General features: G+C 44.5%; 1 protein-coding gene across 1 annotated transcript; it reads right to left on the bottom strand.

Annotated features, from left to right (window-relative positions):
* Positions 1–5: 5 nt before the first annotated feature.
* Positions 6–1,756, bottom strand: LOC111664412 (kelch-like protein 41a; the record flags this gene model as incomplete). The annotated part of the gene is made up of 4 exons (XM_023418991.1): positions 6–153; positions 251–358; positions 470–627; positions 722–1,756. Coding segments are annotated over 4 exons (1,449 nt in total), but the record flags the coding sequence as incomplete, so codon positions are not given.
* Positions 1,757–1,761: the final 5 nt, after the last annotated feature.

Genomic DNA, 1,761 nt, shown 5'->3' with positions numbered 1-1,761 from the left:
CCTATGAGGCCTTCTTCATTGACTCCTCCAGCCACAATGATCTTCCCGTTGTGGATGACTGCTCCAAACATCGACCTGGGTGTCTTCATGGAAGCCACCTCCTTCCACTCTGACCTCTTGTGGTTGTATGCAAACATCTTGTTGATTGTTTTACTATACCAGCGAGACAAAATGATTCACAAGAAGGGTTAACGTACTGTGAAAATCATATTTTGACTTTATATTATATGTTCTGGTGTCGCAGTCTTACTTGTCATCTGTTTTTCCTCCAATACAGTACACCAGCCCGTTCTCAGAGACCACACAGTGGCCGTGGATTTTCAAGGGCAACTTTTTTGTCTCAGTCCACTTCATTTTCCTTCAGGGGCAGATAAAGTGACAGAGAATATGTTCAACAGTGAATCCACATAAATATTCTCAATAAGAACCCATTGAATTAACATCCAGAGGGTTGATGTGTTGAACTTACTCAGTGTCATAGCACATAACAGTGTCATGTGACTCGTCGGACTGTAAATCTTTTCCTGCTACAGCAAAGATGAAGTTTTCAGATTCCCCCATAGCAAAGAGACACCGGGGGGAGGGCATCGGTGGCAGAGCAATCCATTCAGCAGCAAGGCTGTCCAACTGAGAGGCACAGTAAAAAACAATTTAAATAAAGTGAGGAAATTAATTTTCTGGGATGTAATGTTAATGCAAAGTAGACAAAGGTTTTTCCTACCTGGTAGAGGTAACATTGCAGTGGGTTTTCTTTGTCCTCTTCATCAACAAAGAGTCCTCCCAACACATACAGATTGTTCTTCTTTGATATCAGACTGACATGGTTTCGGGGGATCTGCTCAGCCATCCCAGCGAGAAAACATTCGTTCTCCTTGCCGTCATAGGCCACAGCAGCAGTGTCATTGATCATCAATAGCATGTCTTTGGCATACATGCCATATCTGCGCTCATCATTTAGGTAGCCAGGCAACTTGCCCTCCTCTCCTTCTTCACCACCTTGTCCCTTTTTCTTCTCGGGCAGCTTCCCTGCAAAGGCGTCCTTGATGACTTTGAGTTTCTTGACAAGCTCAGGATCAGCTTTGATGAGGTCATCTTTCTCTACTTTCTCCTTGAAGTACTTCTCAGGGAGCAAACGGAAGCGAATACAGTCGAAGGCCTCCTCTAAGGATTTTACGCGCTTCTCTTTGTCTTTCCTGATCCACCTCATGAGTAATTCAAACACCATCTCCTCTTTTTCTACATTCAGCGCATCTGCTCCAATAATAGCAAAGAGTTCAGGTGGAGCAAGCTCTAAAAAATCCTCATCCTTGACTATGGTCTCAAACCTATCTGCAATGTAATCTCGGGCTGCGATTGCCAGTCTGGCGCAGTTCAGCATCAGTCCCAGCCTGTAGATGGCAAGACAGTTTTTCTTCGACAGCTTCTTCTGCAGGTAATTCACACAAACTGTGAACACTGAGGGGATCTGGAAGCGATTGGCAACAGACAAAATATCCTGCACATTATCGTCGTTGATGTCGATCTCTGCTGAGTACATGTAATTCACAATCACCTCCAAAATTTTGGGGTCCAGATTCTCCAGAACAACCTCAGTTTTGTCCGCTTCCTTGCCATCCTCTGAGAAGTAAAGCTCCCGGAAATAAGGACTACATGCTGCCAGAATGAGCCGATGGCAGGGGATGCTTCTGTCTCCAACCTTTAGGATACAGTCAATTAACTTATTCTCATTCAGAAGCTCTTTGAGTCCATCCTGCAGCAAAG

The sequence above is a fragment of the Seriola lalandi genome, unplaced genomic scaffold (genome assembly GCF_002814215.2).
Source record: "Seriola lalandi dorsalis isolate HSWRI2012SDOR001 ecotype SW California unplaced genomic scaffold, Sedor1 jcf7180002001548, whole genome shotgun sequence".
Taxonomy (NCBI): domain Eukaryota; kingdom Metazoa; phylum Chordata; class Actinopteri; order Carangiformes; family Carangidae; genus Seriola; species Seriola lalandi.
This window is presented reverse-complemented; position numbering and strand designations above follow the sequence as displayed.